The sequence below is a fragment of the Desmodus rotundus genome, chromosome 4 (genome assembly GCF_022682495.2).
Source record: "Desmodus rotundus isolate HL8 chromosome 4, HLdesRot8A.1, whole genome shotgun sequence".
Classification (NCBI taxonomy): Eukaryota; Metazoa; Chordata; class Mammalia; order Chiroptera; family Phyllostomidae; genus Desmodus; species Desmodus rotundus.
The window spans coordinates 11,431,669-11,448,121 of record NC_071390.1 but is presented as its reverse complement, the minus strand read 5'-3'; the positions used below and the strand labels follow the sequence as shown (position 1 = coordinate 11,448,121).

Sequence of the window (16,453 nt, the reverse complement as noted above, 5' to 3'; positions counted from 1 at the left end):
TCCCAAAGATTGTTTTCAGCCTTTCTCTTTGTGGTACAATATGCATAACATAAAATTTCCCATTTTCACCATTTATGAGCCTACAGTTCTGAGGCTTTAAGTACATTTGCGTTGTTGTGCACCCCAGAAGTTTAATGAGAGTCTGGTGATCTGATTGAAATGGGGAATGGTGAAAATATAGGAAGAAGTACACACTGTCTTTAAAATGCTGTTCTTTCATGGGTTTGTTGGACTTCAAACAGGGTCCCTTAACTGGCGAATCTGAGCAGCTAAGAGGCATCATTAGGATATTAGATATGAACGAGTGAGAGGATGAGGAGGAGGAAGGGTAGCTGTAAAGAAACTTGGGAAAACAATGAAGACAAACTTAATCAGTCTGACCACACTCATAATATGCTTTAACACATCTGGAGCAGAAGTAAAATGACGAATTTTTCTCCACTCTGCCTCGTGCCAGGATCAGAACGATGTTCCTGAGTTTTGCTGGGGCGTGAATGTCTTCCAGAGAGGCTGGCCTCACATGGAAAGTAAAGTTTAATTTTATGCATTGCGACAATGCCTTTTGATACCTAAGCAATGTGTTACCAAGGGATGCAATCTACAGAAGAGTTAAAATTAAATATCTTGTAATAACTAAGAATTACATGTGCTTTGCGGTAGCTGGAAGGTGGATGGAATGCCTGAGTGGCATTAAAATAAGCCCACGTGATTTAGCATTAGCTGGGCCTAGAAGTTTCTTTTGGGAATTTGAAGAACTAGGATCCATTTATTCATTTCCAAATAGTTATTTAAGGGCGTACTACGTGTGGGGCACTGATGGACGATACAGCAATGAACAAAGTAAATTGGTTCCTTCCTCTAATAGAGCTAATATGCAGGTGTATTTTAATTCTGAGCCGTAAATCCAAGAGCATAATACATTGAATGAAGCAAGGGAGCCGTGTTTCTTCACAAGCGCAGCAAAAGTCGGAATTTTAAGTTTTCTATTTTAGGACGCTGGGTCTTACTAGTTTTGCAAGGGCGGTGGGCAGGTGGCATGTGAAGAGATTTCCCGCCGAAAATACACACAGACTTAGTGTTCCGGTTCGGCAGCTTAGGACATGAAATTCTAAATCATACCCACGGCGCCGAATTCACACTGCCTAAGAAGCAAACGAGCTATAGGAGAAAAACTGCTTGCTCCATCTCAGCGCACAGCCATCTGTCAGCCCGCAGAGGCCGTGGACTACAATTCCCACAAGCCCTTGCGACCTTCTTCGCATTAGCACAGCTACGAAGTCTGGGAAAGAAGGTAGGTCGGGCGCATTTTTTGTTGCGTCATGAGCGCGCGACTCCAGATACAAACCGTTTTGGGTTTCAAAAGCATGGCTGCTGCAGAGGCGGCGGCGGCGGCGGCGGTGTCGTCGTCGTCTCTGGTAGCAGACACAGCCCTAGTCCCCGCAACTGCAGAAACAGCTGCAGCAACAGCCGCCACCTCGCCATCGACGGCTGCAGCCGAGGCGGTCGCGGCCGTGGCCAAGACCGGATCCGAAGCCACGGTCTCCAAAGCCTCTTTGGCTAGTAAGCTGCTGTCCCTGAGCGGCGTGTTCGCCGTGCACAAGCCCAAAGGGCCCACCTCAGCCGAGCTGCTGAATCGGCTGAAGGAGAAGCTGCTGGCAGGTACTGCAGCCCGGGTGGGGACCAGGCCGAGACGGTCGCCGCGAGAGCGGAAGCCGCACGGAGCACCCTGGGCTTTTTTGCGGTTCATGACTCCAGAGAGAAAAGGAAGGGAAAGGGTGAAGGACCACTGCCTTAGATCTGGACAGAAATCTGGGGCATCTCGGGCTTGGACTCGCCCTGACGTGAACTCCTGTAGCCTAGTTGGCAGCTGGCGCTCTCAGGGGAACAAAGCATAACAAAACCCACGCACACACAAATAAACCTCAGCTCTTGAGTTTGCAGACCAATTTTTTTTGTAATCTGACCCTAGAGGAGCCCTTTGTTTGGCTCCCGTCGGTGAACCCCACCCAAAGGAAGTACTGACTCTGAATCCCCAAAGCTGCATTAAGAATATGTTGGAAGTGCAGATATTATTTTGTTAACGAAGATTTAATACAGTGCTTTCCACATAGCAGGCGTAATAATTACGTAGAGTCCCTAGTACAAGTGCAGAGTCCTAACCCTTGCCCACCCAAGAGATGGTAATTCTGAGGGTCTTGGATGTTTTTAGGAAACTGTACTTATAAACTATTGCTCCACATAATTCTGTGTCAGTAGTCTGTGGACCACATTTTGGAGAACACTGAATATAACTTGGTCACTTCTTTAAGAGCAGTCTTTTTGTTGGTTTCATCACATACACTGGAAGAGAATTAGCAAAGTCTGAAGATTCTCTTAGTTCATCTGCCTCGTAAATCATTTCAGACAGTGGCATCAAGGAACCTTAGTATTGGACACTTATAATAAACCAGATCTGTGCTAGCCTATAGGGATGTGAAGATGAAAGATACCGTCTCATCCCTTAACTAAGCTGGTAGTCTAGTAATTTCTGCAGCCTTTGGTGGTAAACTATTTAGCTAGATATGGAAGGCCCTCCAGAGTGTGGCCCTGGCCTGTCTTTCCATTAAACCAGTGCAGGAACTGTCTTACATTGTGTAGTAGCCCCTGGCAAACTTTACACTTTTTTTAAAAATAAGAAAACAAATCATTCTGATAAGAATTTGTGGCTTGGTTGGTCCGAAGGTTGTGGGTTATTGTTAAGCTGGTTAAGAATTTGTGGCTTAAAACATACACAATACACATTAAAATGTTTATTGGCAATAGGTACTGTCCTGCAGATGTTTAATTCCAGTTTTATAGCTACTCATTCTTGTTAAATTTTCCTGTGCAGGGATGGGTGGTATAGGAGATAGTAAAAGAAGGAATTGCATCAGGGACAAGCTCTGTGCTGTCATTGAGAGTTGTTTCAGCAGAATCGCTGCCTTCATTTGGCCTGACTTGTTAGCTAAACTGAAGACTTTTTTTGTTCCTCAATAATGATTACCATTCTTTGTCTCAGACAGGTTTCTGATAGGATCAAAGCCACGGTCCTGGCTCTGGTTAATCTGCCTCCGAGAACTAAAGTTTCTTCTTGAAACTCAGTTAAAACATTGTTTCAGGGCATTGCTGGGCCATCTTCTGGAAGCCACTCAGAGTGACCTCCACTGTGGAAATTCAGGGCGTAGCCTTGGCCCCCATCCCATTCCCAACAAGATTCCACCAGAATCTTGTTGGCCTCGTTGGAGTTGCATTTTCCTCAGGGTAACCATCTGGTGTGCTAAGAACTGTTGGCTTGGTTGCTGTTGTGTCTCCTCAGTGTGACTGTCAGTCACAGGCAATCTCATTGCTGCTCTCCATTTCGATATTGCTTGTGGTTGACCTGTTCTATATTCGTATTAGCTAGACCAAGCCTTCCCAAATGCCGTCCTGACTGGCTGTTATCATTGCCTAGGAAGGTTCTTAAAGATGGGGATTCCAGGGCACCGTATTCTAATGCCAGCCAGGTTCGACAGCCACACTCAGTGTCATGGCCCCCGTGTATTAATATTCCTTGCCTTGCCTTAACTGATTCACGTCACACTAAAGTCCCTGCTCTTCTTTGTATGAATCTTTCAAGGCCTGAAACATCAGAATTTTATAGCTAGAAAAGACCTTACCGAATATTCATTCATGCATGGCACCAGTGGGGAGAACAAACTCCAGTATAGTAGAGGTGGCAGTACATCTGCGAACTTGAAAGAGGTAAATTTGGATACAAAGAGAAGACAGTAAACTTATAGGCCTTCCTAATCCAAGCAATGTCAAGTTGAAAATACAGAGTTCCCTAAAAGTTTTCTGTAAACTCACGGGTGAGAGATGCATTACGGGTTGAAAGGAGAGTGTGAAGCCCAGGCCAGGCCTTGCAGGTTTACATTAAACAGCCATGCCCTTCCAAGCGCGGTGAGCTCGCACTGGGAGAGTGCGCTGGGGCTGGCTGCCAGGCACTCGGGTTCTGTCTCAGTAGGGTGGTAATCATGTGGCCAGGCCCGGCAACCCAGCACAGTTTTGTCGGGGTTTTTTTTGGCCATTTAATCTAGCTTTTCCACAATTGCTTTGCTTTCTTCCTTTTCCTCTCTGTGGCCTCTCTTCTCATTTCCTTTTGCTGTATCTTCTATCTTCTTGATGTTAGTCATGGTAAGGCAGGTTTGACAGGCGTGGGTGAAAGCAGCTGTTTCTGCCCCTCTCCTTATCTGAAGTCCAGTAGCAATATTCTTTTGCTATTGTCTTATACGCCATAATAATAACAACTACTACCTACTCTTAGAGTGTTTTGTCATTTCTAAAGCTCTTCAAGATAACTTTTCAACTTGTCTTTACAGTAGGAATATGAGATAGGCCAGGTTGGCATCCTCTTTTTTTTTCTTTTTTTCTTTTTCTTTTTTTTTTTAAATCTAAATGCTTCAGAGGTTAAGAAGCAACTTAACTGTTACCTTCCCACATAATCTTTAGTGTGATTAGCCTCTTTAAGGAATTGGGAGCTTTGGTTGGGAGAGAAGGACAATGAATAGACAGTTTGGGAACATAGCGTTTTTTGGAAGTAGCTCTGCATGAGATGCACTCCCAGCATTAAGTACCAGGTGTACTGGGGAAGAACACTAGGAAGCAAAGGATGTTTAGAAATAAAAGGAAGGACACTTGAAACTAGCTGCCCACGTGAAAGTTACCTGCTTTCCATCACTCTCTGTCTAACAGCCCCTCCTACCCGCAGTCTACTAGGTTTTTATGGGTTGGCGTGGACATTGACCTCCTTTTTAAAATGTTACTTTTTATGATGAGAAAAAGAATTCTACTTTCTAGATGACTCATTTTTGAATACTATTTCTTTGTAATTTAGAGTACCTGTACATTTTAAAATCTGTTCTTTGGTAGTAATGTCACAATCTAAATATGTTACATTTGTATCATAGTTATCATTTGCTTTAAATACTCCATCTACCCTCCCCCATAATTACGAAGATCCTACTTCATTCTTAGTCTTGGTAATTACCTTTTTCATCTCAACTACTCTACAGAAGCTGGAATGCCTTCTTCAGAATGGACCAAGAGGAAAAAGCAGACTTTGAAAATCGGGCATGGAGGAACTCTAGACAGCGCAGCCCGAGGAGTTCTGGGTAAGAAATGTGAATGGAAGTTTAATGGAACTGTCACTTAATATCAGAAAGAAATACTGATTGGGAACAGATAAGATAAAGATAAGACAAAGCCATGACATTTCTAGTCAGCTGTGGGATCTCTCGGGTCTACTGGATTTATAGTGCTGTTTTCTACAGCAGCCTTTAGGTGGGGTGAGGGATACAAGGCCATTAGAAATAGCCTCTTTTATGTGTGGATAGGACATACGTGTGAGAACGGGTTTGTGTCTGTGTAGGAAAGAGTTAACACAGCAGGCCCCAAATTGCTCTTTTTAGGAAGTCTGCTAACAAGGCTCGCCCTTCCCTGGCCCCTGGGAACCTGTGCAGTTTTTCTACCCTTCTCTGTCTGATGGGGGTGGTTATTCTGCTTTGACTGTGTGAGCGATATGTGTATGCTGAACACCTGCTTTTCTTCTTGGAGTGCAGCATTTTGTCCCCCCATATAAGTAGAGGATGCCTGAGGGACCATCCCTCTCATCTCCCCACCGTAAAAACTGGGGTGCTGAGTTTCTACTGGGTTTCCTTGAGCAGGAACATTGCCTACATTACTGCTTTTTTCATTGTTGGAGAGAAGAGCATACTCAAATGTCCCCCGCCCCCCTCATAAGAGAGAGAGGGGGAGAGAGAATGAGGGAGCCCATGCATGGATTTCTCCAGTGTCTTTTTCCCTTCTGACACATTGTGTGACTTTGCTGTCACTGTAGTGAATCTTTGCCACATATGAATCTGCCAACCTAGAGTGGCCTTGGGGACTCCCAACAAGGTATATGGTGTTTTTTTTTTTGCCTATATAGAATCTAATCTCTGAGATCAGCTCTCTTGAGAAGGTGAACCTCATAGTTCCTGAGAGGAAGTCACTTTTTCCTGGAGACATTTCCTTGAGCATTTTATTGCTTGTGGAGAAAAATTGGTAGAATTGATTGAGGAGAGAACAATCATTCATTCTTTTTTATGCCCCCTATTTATTTTTGGCATCAGGTAGAGGTTCTGGAGTCTGTCTTTATAGACTGCTAAAGTGTGTATCAACAGGCTAGAGATGTTTTACAAACTTTCCTGTAACTATAGTCATTGTCACAGAAATATGTACATTGGGATCCCCCTTCTCCTCCTTTCTCACTAGAAAGAACTTTCATGGAACAGTACTTACCTTTTTACACGCTCTGGCGTTTCATACTTCATTCTATTTTCTTTAAATGCCGATGGTAACCCACCAGCCTGAGTTCGTGATGCGCTGACGGGCTGTGACTCATGGTTTGTGAACGTGCCACAGTATCCAGTACATTCGTCAGAGCTAAACTGAGATACAAGCACACAACGGCAGACCTGACCTCAGTGATTCAAATGAAATGAGTGCTTATTTAGAGGGTAATATTAGTGGAGAAAATTATATTTTTCAGGAAAATTAGAAACAAAGTGTGGTTTTGCATTTTCTAATATTACAGATATTATTTAATTCATGTTGGCAAAAATATCTTAACTTTGAGGTTAAAATAGAAATAAACACAAGGAAATCGATTTTCTTGAATTAGAGAACTTGAATAGGCAAATTCTGACCATTAATGTTACTATTTTTTACCATAACTAATGATAGCCATTTATGAAACTCTTACATTGTGCTTAGGACATTCATAAATTATATACTTTAACCCTTATTATAAACCTACAAGGTGAGTTTTATTATCCCCATTTTACAAAAGAAATGAAGGCCCAGAGATAAAGTAACCCGTGCATTGTCATGGGTAGTGAGTAGCAAAGTCAGGATTTGGACCAGGTCTGCTCAGTTCCAAAGCCATCGCCTGAATCTGGGATGGCAGGTACTGGGCACACCTGCCTTTGTTCCCTTCTCCCGACCCCCACCGCAGGGATTACCAGTCAAGCACAGCGTTCTCTGCCTTTGGTCCCACATGTGGCTTCGCCACTATTCCTGTCAGTTCCGAACTCCCTGCATTGCAGCTTGTTTGCCATCACCATCCTGTCCGACTGTTTCCCAGGCCCACCGCCATACGTACAAGAGGAGAGAGGGGAACATCTGCTGCTTATTTCTAAACAGACCGACTGCATTAATTTCTGGTGGTTCTTAGTCATCAGTATGTAGTGATATTCGAGGCAGTGAGTGAAATGAGTTCATTGTCAGCACTGAAATTTAGGGATCTTGTCGAAGCTTCCAGTTTAGTATTAGGAAGGGGGGCGTTTGGCTGAGATTTGTATGTTTGGAAGTGGCTGCATTGGAAATAGTTTTTCATTTGCACGCATATTTTATATTTGAGCACACAGGGACTTTTATGATGATGTAATATGTTCATATGTCAGATTTATTATTTTTTTTCTAAAACTGATGAATAAAGTTTCCAATGAGAAATAAAGTTAAACAACAAAAAAAAGGCATTTAGTCACAGCCTAAGGAGTATTTGTTGTCTAAGTATTTCTAGAGACTTAAGAGAAGTTGGTTTTGGGGCTCTAATCTTGCATGGGTTTGTGTACTGGCTGCTTTACATACTAACTACACACACCCGGGGCTAATCCCAGAACCTCTGTGAATGTTGGTTTGTTTATCTCTTAAAGAGGGTAGTATCTACCATGACTCAGAAGGCTTATTAAATATCTATAATGTAGAGATGTATACTGTTCCCATGAAGTACTTTATAAAAGCCATTTTAAAAAAAATAAAAACTGGACCTGTGTGACAATTTAGTTGAAAAAAAAGTGTGATACATTTACTTTCAACATTTTAGACTGTTTTTCTTTTTTTGAAATATTAATGCTACAAATTTAAAAATTTAGTTTACAAATTTAAAAATTTAGTTGACAATTTAAGACAATCTGAAATTCAGGTTTGTAGTTCTAGTAAACATTATATATATATTTATATATATTTCTGATTAGGTTACATCACAAAGGGGAGTTAACAGTTGCAGATTTGAATTAATGTTGCTAATCAGCTGACTGTAAGATGAAGAGATTCTCCTGGAATACCTAAGTGGGCCCAGTATAATCACCAATTTTTTTTAACTTTATTTTTATTGTTGACACTGTTACAGATGTCCCCATTTTCCCCCCTTTGCCAACCTCCACCCAGCCCTGCCCAGATCCCCTTCCCTCTCTGGCCGTCCCCACACTGTAGGCTGGGTCTAGGGATCATGCATATATGTTCTTTGGCTGATCCCTTCACCTTCTTTCATCCAGTCCCTCCCACCTCCCTTCCCTCTGACAGCTGTCAATCTGTTGCATGTATCCATGCCTCTGTTTCTGTTTTGTTGTCAGTTTAAAAGTGAAAGAGGAGGCAGAGGAGAGGGATGTGGCAATGGAAGCAGAGGTTGAAGTGATTCACTCTCTGGCTTTGAATATTAAGAGGGTCACAAGCCAAGAAATGTGAGTGCCCTCTGGAAGCTGGAAGGGGTAAGGACCCTCCCTGGGAAGGCTCTAGAGAAAGGGTCTCCCTGGGCCACTGGAAAGAACACAGCCATGGTGATATCTTGGCTGCTGATACCTTAATTTTTAGCGTAATAAAGCCCAGCCCACCTCAGACATCTGACCTCCAGAACTGTGGGATAATAAGTTTGTGTTGTTTTACTACTAAGTTGGTAAACCAGTACACCCATTTATTATAAATCACTTAAACTGGAAACTAATTTTCTATATATCACTTTAAAAATTATTATTTTTAACTTCAGAGATTATAAAATCACAGTGTAGAAATTAGGAAATATTTTAAAAAATTGAAAATAAGTTATTCATTTTCTCTACCTTCTAGTGATAATTATTAACATTGTTGCCATATTTCCTCCTAGCTTCTTATCTATGCAAAAGTTTAAAGTTGAGCTGTTTTACTGTATGTACATTTGTATCCTTTTTTACTTATATAATAACATAAGCATTTTATGTTAATTAAAAAAACTCTGTAAACACTTTTTACTTTATTAAGGAAAAATTGACAAATATAGTTGTATATATTTAAAGTGTTGATATTATATCAGGTATCTTCTCTGACCACTGTGATATGAAAATAGAAGTCAGTAAAAGGAGGAGAGGTGGGAAATTCACAAATATGTGGAAATTAAACACACACTCCCGAACAACCAATGGGCTCAAGAAGAAATCAGAGGGCAATCAGAAAACGCAAATGAAATGGAAGCACAGCATGCCAAAGCCTAGGGGACTTGGCAAAAGCAGTTCTGAGAGGAAGTGAACAGTTACTTTGAATAGCGATAGCAATGCAAGGTGTTGTCATATGGGTAAAATACAACTTACTTAACCGTTTCCCTTCTTGAAGTCATTGGAGTTACCAGAATTTTGTTAGTAGAACTGACTTTTGTGAGGAACATCTTTATGAATAAAACTTTTTGTGTGATTATTAAGATAAATTCTTAGAAGTGGAAAAATACCAGATCTCTTAAGTTGGTTGCAAGGGCATCATAGAATTAAATAAATGGTAGTAGGAATGTCCTACTGCGAAAAGCTTTAGAATTACATGTGTCATACCCTTGCCTCTCCTAAAGTGGCTTTTGTTATATATAAAATCTATCTTTATGATTTGAGAATAGAATACTAGGCCATTTGCACAGGTTTGGAAATAGTGGGGTTTTTACAAAGAAACACTTGAGCACAGAAAATTGGGGAGATAGACAAAGCAATAATTGTGAGTGCTTGGAAAGCCCTGTTATTCATTTATTCTCTTAATTTGTCATATTTTTTTCAAACTGTTGTATCTTTGCCAATGCTGTTTTTTCAGATAAACTTCTTATTTCTGTCTTCTTTAATTGAAGCTGGTCTTTCCAGGTTCAGCTGAAATGGTGTCTCCTACCGTGAAGCCTGCCTACTTGCTTCTTTATGTTGCTGATGTGAAAGTTCCATTCCTTGTTTTTGTAACTCACTGGGCTGGAACGAGGTCTTACTCATTTCTGTGCCTGTACAGCAAGCACCAAGTAAAATTTGACTGATTGAATGGGAAAAAATTGAGTAAAATGCTTGTCCACTAAACTGTCCCTTGAATGAAAGCTGCTCGTTGGCCGGGTTCAACTCCAGATGATTTTTCTGCATGCCACTTCTGTGTTAGTCTTCCTAAAATTCCGCTTTCACCAGTCACTGGGCTTCCATGGGCCTTGGTTTTCCTGGGCACAAAATGAGAAGGTTAAGCTGGATAACTCTAAGATGCCCTCTTGTTTTAAACTTCATTATTCTGGATGACTGAACTGGCAGAGAAATGAGTTCAGCATTTCAGCCATGACAAAGCTAAATATGTCAGCCTGCTCTCAAGAACACCGCCCCCCATCCCCGCCGGGCTCTGACTGATAAACCCACTGTGCTCATCTTGTATCTGAGGACATGCTTTTCTCTTCTCTGTGTTCAGATGCTATACATCCTTCAAGGCCTAACTGAAGCTGTTTGAAGTGCTTGAGTGAAGTGTTTCCCGGTCTCTTCAGTCATTTATGACGCCCCCTCCTTACCTCCTGCAGCAGTTCTCTCTGTGTTCACGTTGACGCCTAATCATATACCATCACATCGTTATTAGTGTTAGTCATGCATTCATTCAGGCAACATTTGTTTTTGAGCACTTGTGATTTCTCTTGTCTGCATTGTGTTTTCCCTACGAGATGATAAGCTTTTTCAAAGTCAGAAAATGTGCTGTTCCCTTCGAAGTCTTCTCGGGACTGTGCGCGTAGTAGCTGCTCAAGGACTCTTGGTTGGGAATTCCTGAATGGGATAAAACCGCACTGAGTCTTTGTTGTTGTCATGCTGAGTGTCTGCCTCCGCAGCAGTGGCTGTCATTTGAAGAGTACTGTGCTCCACAGAGCATTCCGGAGGCAGACAGTTTTTTATCTTCGTCCCTAAATTAGTATGACTAGTATCGTAGGAGCTTAGAGGGGGTTTGGGATGGACTTACTAAAGGCGTTGGGATTTGAGCTGGGTTTCGAAGGGTGGACTTTGAATACCTGATGAAGGAATTGGTACTGTAGGCATTGGGACCCTATTGAGAATTGGGCGGGGGGGGGGGGGGGTTGTAGTGTACAGCGTACATTTTCAGAAATGCTATCAATTGGTAGAGGAATGCATTGAATGTAGGGAAGTCAGGTTCGCAGTGTTTTAGGCGTATTTAGACCGGGGGCGGGGGCAGGGGGGCAGGCAGAGGGAAGAAAGCCTAGGCGAGTAAGGTGGCAGGGAGGGTGAAGAGGAGAAGGTCTGCTCTTAGACCATCTGGTTCAAATTTAATTCCACCATATACTAGTTGTGAGGTGCTAGGCAAAGTTCTCAGTCCGTGTTTCAATTTTCTTATCTATAAAATAGGGGTCATTGTATTACCTTTTAGGGTTGCTGTAAGGATTAAATGAGCTAGTGAATGGAAAACACTTAAAGTGGGATTTGATAAATGGTGAACTCAGTGAGTGGTTACTGCTATAAATATTCATGATAACTGAGCTCGCCAGTCATGTCTCCTTCTTGTAATTTTGAATTGTGGTGGTTATATTGTGTTCTTTTGTAAAATCGTACCCATTGATGAGAAAATACTCCAATTCTTACAAAAATTAACTTGCTATTTAGTGAGAAAATGATTATATCTTCTCACCCTCAACCGGTGAAATGTGTTGTCATATGGTTGGACGAAGGTTGACCCTGCAGAGCCAGGCGGGCCGTCGCTGGACTTCATGTATGGTCTGAGTGAGCGCACTCTGCAGATGCTCATTCCCCACGCAGGCAGTCTTCTGTGCGTTGGGCTGACGTGTTACGTTTCTGCTTTCTTGGTTGTATACTGCTGGGCAATAATCGTCTTTAAATAGTTCATTAGCTATGATGATAGCTTTTGCTTTGTTTAATAATGAACTGTCAAGACTATCAGACCGTGGTTAACGATACCATGTATTTTTCACCGATGCCCATATAAAATTCCAGTGAATCCTTTAAGATTTTTCTAAAACTTTTTATTATCTAAATGACCAGGTTGAGGTTTCTGTCATATTGTATACTTTGGGGAAGAAAAAACATCTCTCTCCCTTCCTTGTCAGAATTTCTTGGCTGCATGGCCAGTTCAACGGATTGGAGCAGGGGGAGCTCTCAAGCTACGCTAAATATACGTTCTTTCCAACTCAGTGTAACAGGTGCCAGGGAGTTTTGACCAGAATATGTAGATATTTTAAAAACCTACTTTTCAAAATAGAGTGTCATAATATTTCTTTCTTTGATTTGTAGTGGTTGGAATTGGAAGGGGAACAAAAATGTTGACCAGTATGTTGTCAGGGTCCAAGGTAAGAATACAGAAATAGTTCTGTGTTTCTTTTTTTTTCTTGAATATTTTTCGTAATGACCATGTGTTGGATTTTATCAATTAAAAGTGAACTATATAAATTTGCAAGAGTGAGTGTCAATCCTGAGTATTCATCACAATATCTATAATTATGGTATCTGAGAATTCAAAATTTGAGACTAAATTCAAAAGTCAAGATTGAAAGGCAAATTTGACTTATAGAAGCAAAAAGTCTGCTGTGCCCATAATTGAAAAAAATTATACCTGTTTTTTTAATATAATTATATTTCTTAGATGAAAGGGAACTTATAGATCATAAATTCTATTGGCAGATTTTATTAAACCTTGGATTTTTATAGAAACAATACCATTTTGTAAAACATGCAACTTTTCAGCAAAAGACATGCTTCCTTCATGGTTACAAATGTTTGCTAAGGAAAAGAACTGGGCTTCTTTAAGATGGTAAGCACTTTTTGAGGCTCTTGAAAGGAGAGAGAGGAAAGGTTACGCAGAAACGTGGGAGGCCCGCCACCTGTGGATTGCTTCGGGCATTGGGTGAGTGACCTGCAGGAGGGAACGTGGGATGAAGGGGCATTGAAGCAAGATGTCAAAGTGGTTAACCTTTCGGGGCCTTTCAGTTTTTCCTTAGGGAAAATGGTTTGATCCTCTGTAGGGTCTCTTCCAGCTCTAGCTCTGAGACATAATGACATCTGTATGCTAATTAGTTACTAGGTTATAATAGTTGGGTCTAGGGGCCAGTGAAAATGCCTGTGGGAGGCAAATTAATATGTTATTAGATAGAGAAGAATTTCAGCAAGTCCCTGGACTAAACTTTCTGTTTGAAAAACATTGCTGTGAATGGGATATAAATAGTTGGTAAAGTGATTTTGTCTAAATTGTTTCTTGAAAAAAAACTTGGTCAAAGACTGTTAAAGTTTTTTTGTTTTAGTTCATTGCAGACAAATTGATGACTTTTGTAAAATATAATTAAAATGTTATGGCAGTGTCAAATTGCTGCATAAGTTTTAAACACCCTCATTTGCTGAAATTAATCTTGTCATGGATATTGGACCTTGGACCACTTTGAGTGGCGGTGGTCTTGATACCCGTAGACAATGTGCCCGGACTGCTGGGAGTGGGCTGAGGGTGGGGACTAGGAGGGGTCACTGGGGGAGATGGAGCTAGGCCCTGGGAATGGCACCTGGGAGCTGCAGCATGCAGTCAGACAATAAATACCTTTGCAAACTGCCTTGGGGCCATGGCAAGCACATGGAGTTTCTCTGCACTTCTGTGAGTCTGTGAGGCTGCACTGAATTGAGCTCTTGCCTTTCCACACTCTGTCCCTGTGCAGAGGGCCTGGTCCTGGCTGCAGGTGCCCTACCCCTCCCGCAGAGGCTGTCCTCGGCTCTGCCTCAAAGACTGTGAGATTCCCAGGGTTCCTTTACTTAGGCTGTTGGTTTGGTTGCTCTCTGTGGGTGGGCCCTGAGTGTGGGCCACTGTCCTTTTCAGGACTAGGAGGAGGGAAGTGCAGAGCTAACAGGGCCAGGGAGTCTCCCCCACACCCCAGGCAAGATGGCAGCTGGAGGAAGTTCTTACACTGAGCATGTGCAAGGCTAGCAAGATGCTAAAAGAGAAAAAGCCCTCCTACCCCCTTACAGTACCAAATTGGGGGTGGGACCAGGGGAAGGCAGGCACACGTGCAGTAGAAATTAAAATGGGCAGGGGGAGGTGCTGGACCAGAGACGCCTGTCAGTCTACCCTGGGGAGAGAAGGGATTGATTGGGAGGTGGACCCCCATGAGGGCATGAAAGTTCAGGAAGTTAATTGGTTGTTCTTAGAAGGCACCTGGCCTGTCCCACACCCAAAGCTAATAGAAATCCAGGGGAATGAACAAACACTCTCTCTCATTGTTTGCTGCTCGGGACTTGCACCCAGAAGGTGCACTGGCCTGTCCTATCCATGGACCATGTGACTGCTCAGTCACATGGCCCACGGCCTCCAGGAGGGAGTCTCTCTCTTGCTGACTTGGTGGAGTATTTGCCAGTGCATTCATGAGCTCTCTGGCCTGGGAGCACTTGACCTTGTGGGCCTAGAAACTGCATAGCTGGTGGTGGCACCAGCTCCACACGAAGCCTGTGGGAGGGAGCCTGGGGCTGGACAGCAGCTGGGAACAAGTTAAGCTTCCTGCATGACCACTTAGCAGCCACCTTGAGCTCCAAAGGACGGTAGTTTAAAATGGAGCTTCTTCAACTGGTGAAATGTGTTATCATATGGGCACTGCCTTCTGTTTGGGTCTTGCTGAGGATGCTGGGTTTTCTGTGGGTTTGCAGAGGAGCTGAGCTTTGAGACCGGGAGTCCCCTATTCTCCCAGATCATTCAGCATCCAAATAAAAACCTCTTTCCTTTCTCACCAGCCTCTGCTTCTAGACTTTGCCTTTCAGTGGCAGTGGGCCGCTGAACCCCCTATTTGTTCACTAACAGTCTACATAAGCTTTTCTTAAAAAGCCCTGGAAAGCATATTGCCTTTGACATTACATTTTAGTTACCAGCTGACATAAAACCTGCGTCTTTCAGTTGGAACAGCTCTTAATGCCTTAGATAAATGGAAGAAGAATTTCAACGTGTCTTGCTCTGCAATCTTCAGAATGGTGTTAAAAAGTCGCAGAATACAAAAATTTTGTTAGAGTGCATGAATTTGACTGTTTTACAGTAAATTCCTACATTGTGCTTAAATACAGGCACATGGAGTTTAGAATCTGTTTCTGATACATGTTTTCTGCCTGCTGCTTAATATTTGTTTGTTAACTCCAAATATAAGCAATAGGAATTTTGATACAGGATAATGGATAATTTTTATTTTCTTTTTTAAACATGGTTTTGTATTTCCCAGATTCTTTACAATGAACAAATGACCTTTATAATAACAGAAAAGATATATTTACATTAAGGAATTTATTTGGGTTTTCCCAAGATAAAATATTTTGAGTTCATTGGAATATTTATTATCCACCCCTCTACCCTCAACCACAAACACACACAATACACACTATATGTTATTGGGAGGTTTGACATGCAAATTCCAGGCATATTTTCAGAAATATGATGACTGGAAATGTAAATACATTGTTGGCTCTGGCTTAAGCTTTATTTGTGACAAACCATTTTGGTATTCAGCCAGGAAAGCTGAATGTCATACAGGGAAATCACTGATCCTCAGAAACTTAAATAGAAGATCCTAGGTGCATCTCATTACAAAAACCTAGTTCTTGGGTGCTTCACCTTTCAAAAGTAGGATTATTCCCTCATTAGCTATTTGTATTTTTTATACTTTTAATTTTAAATTGTGTATTTGTTGAAAAATTAAAGTATTTAAATTTTACTTATAACTTTGTTGAAGATTATATTTTTCTCAAAAGTAGTTAATTTTTTTAATATTTCATTTATTTTATTTTTAGACAAAGGGGAAGGGAGGGAGAAAGAAAGGGAGAGAAACATCCATGTGTAGTTGCCTCTCATGTGCCCCCTGCTGGGGACCTGGCCTGCAACCCAGACATGTGTCCTGACTGGGAATTGAACCAGCGACCCTTTGGTTTACAGGCTGGCACTCAAATCCACTGAGCCACACCAGCCAAGTCAAAAGTAGTTAAATTTTTAAAAATAGATTTTGTTTTTAGCATTGGAAGGAATCTTAGAGATCCTCTTACTTAGTGGCTTTCAAAACTTTTTTGACCAAGACCCAGAGTAACAAATTCATTTTACATTATGATCCTACATCATAAAAAACAAAACATTTTATCATACAACTTTAGCCCTATGTACAGTGTACTCTTGATGTTCTTCTTTCTGTGTGTGTGTGTGTGTGTGTGTGTAGTGCCTGCAGCCTTCTAACTAGGCGCAGACCCAGCCTTTGATCTGGTGTTTACTCTCTTTCCACTTCCTACTCTTACAGATAAATCTTTATTTGCATCACAGAAAATTAGACATACAGTATGTGTAGGGTGGAGTTAACTCAAGAGTAGAAATATTT

The 16,453-nt window shown here is 41.8% G+C and overlaps 1 protein-coding gene across 2 annotated transcripts in view; it reads left to right on the top strand.

Moving 5' to 3' along the window:
- The first annotated feature begins 1,347 nt into the window (after positions 1-1,347).
- TRUB1 (TruB pseudouridine synthase family member 1) overlaps positions 1,348-16,453 on the top strand; it is a 35,344-nt gene continuing 20,238 nt past the window's right edge. The window contains exons 1-3 of one of the 2 annotated variants that reach the window (XM_024555571.3): positions 1,348-1,659; positions 5,070-5,168; positions 12,372-12,427. In XM_024555571.3, the coding sequence (XP_024411339.2) occupies positions 1,365-1,659; positions 5,070-5,168; positions 12,372-12,427 (450 nt within the window). In that variant the 5' untranslated portion in view covers positions 1,348-1,364. The remainder of the gene's footprint in view (positions 1,660-5,069; positions 5,169-12,371; positions 12,428-16,453) is intronic. The other variant, XM_024555572.4, reaches the window with a different exon arrangement.